Source organism: Apaloderma vittatum, unplaced genomic scaffold (assembly GCF_000703405.1).
Source record: "Apaloderma vittatum isolate BGI_N311 unplaced genomic scaffold, ASM70340v1 scaffold38897, whole genome shotgun sequence".
In the NCBI taxonomy this organism is placed as follows: domain Eukaryota; kingdom Metazoa; phylum Chordata; class Aves; order Trogoniformes; family Trogonidae; genus Apaloderma; species Apaloderma vittatum.
The window spans coordinates 10,046-11,735 of NW_009727442.1; the positions used below are offsets into that span (position 1 = coordinate 10,046).

At 49.1% G+C, this 1,690-nt stretch overlaps 1 protein-coding gene across 1 annotated transcript in view; it reads right to left on the minus strand.

Annotated features, from left to right (window-relative positions):
* Positions 1 to 268: 268 nt before the first annotated feature.
* Positions 269 to 1,690, minus strand: part of MPST (mercaptopyruvate sulfurtransferase) — a 1,961-nt gene continuing 539 nt past the window's right edge. The window contains exons 2-3 of the mRNA XM_009873667.1: positions 1,582 to 1,690; positions 269 to 630 (exon numbers count right to left, since the gene is read on the minus strand). Of these exons, the coding sequence (XP_009871969.1) occupies positions 332 to 630; positions 1,582 to 1,690 (408 nt within the window). The 3' untranslated portion in view covers positions 269 to 331. The remainder of the gene's footprint in view (positions 631 to 1,581) is intronic.

Genomic DNA, 1,690 nt, shown 5'->3' on the forward strand with positions numbered 1-1,690 from the left:
TTCCCCATCCTGCCACCAGCACTCTCCCTTCCATCCGATACAGCAAAAAGGCCACAGAATCACAGCAGAGGTTGTTGGAAGTGGCTTGGGAAGGCACCTGGTTCAATCCACCTGCTCAAGCAGGGTCACCTAGAGCTGCCTGCCCAGGTCACCTTTATGCTCCTAAGCAGCAGCAGCAGCAGAGTAAGGAGAAAGTGATAATGCACCACGTGCCCGCACTTGTTACCCAACACCTTTACTTCAAGACACGTAACCAGGAATGCTAAACCCATCTTTTCCAAATCCTGTTTCAAGGCAAATTATCTGCAGAGCTGGGAGATGGAGCAGATTATTACACTGTCTTCCCTTTTCCTTCAGAAATGATGTTTTCAGGCTGTGCCCGCATGTACCATTCCACCCAGGCCCCATCGTACACGGCAACATCTGGTTTGCCACACAGGTATGCCCCCAGAGCCACATGGCACGCAGTGACCCCAGAGCCACATGTGGCCACCAGAGGCTTTAAGAGGTCCACCTTCTTCTCCTGGAACAGACTGCGGATCTGCTCAGGGGTCTTCTCTAAGCCAGACTCTGCAAGGAAATCAGTGAAGGGGATGTTCGTTGACCCAGGAACATGGCCAGGCTCAATTCCTGGAGGAAAACCAATATAGATAAGAATTAATGTCTACGGCCATTGCAAAATCCATTCTCTATTTCACAGGGAGGAATATTTGTTGCTTAGTGTATTTTGTTAAAACAAATACATTTATTTCTGTTAAACTTTGCTTTACTGGGTTACTGATTACCTAGGAAGGATGGCTCTAACCTTCAGGTTACCACACGGACACAACTCTGTCAAGGTCTGCTCTTCTGTGCAGTTCCCTTCACAAATTCCCTGCATCAGAGCAAACCACTTTGATCAGGCAATGACCAAAGCACTTCCACAGGCCCGCCTGGGGGGAAGAGTAGCATCAGTGCACAAAAACACCAATGAGGAGACCTTACTGTGGCCTTCCAGTATCTCAAGGGGGCCTACAAGAAAGCTGGTGAGGGGCTTTTTAGGATGTCGGGTAGCGATAGGACTAGAGGGAATGGATTAAAGCTAGAGATGGATCAGTTCAGAGTGGTTAGGAAGTTCTTCCCCATGAGGGTGGTGAGACACTGGCACAGGTTGCCCAGAGAGGTGATGGAAGCCCCATCCCTGCAAGTTTTCAAGGCCAGGCTGGATGGGGCTCTGGGCAACCTGGTCTAGTGGGGGATGTCCCTGCCCATGGCAGCAGGGTTGGAACTAGATGATCTTTAAGGTCCCTTCCAACCCTGACAATTCTATGATTCTACAAATACCTTTGAGATGTATGAAAACTACGTTCCTAACCCCAGCTCCTCATGAGAAAAAAAAAATACATGGCCTCCCCACTCTTGAATTTTCAAAGAGCCGCACTTGCTAGTCAAAAGGAGAGGAACACAGGTAGATATCCTGCCTCAAATCTCATCCCATAAAGGACAACTGTATGCCCTTCATTACCTCTACAGGAATCAAACTGATGGGCACCTTAAATGAAGCCCCTTTTTATTATGTCAGTGTCTCAGGAGGCACATTACCATCGCGGGGCTCTGGCTCTACTCCCCGGAATCGTCCTGCAGCGCGCGCATCCACTAGCTGGAAGCGGTGGGAATCCAAGTTATCTAAGACGTCCTCGTATGTTTTCAC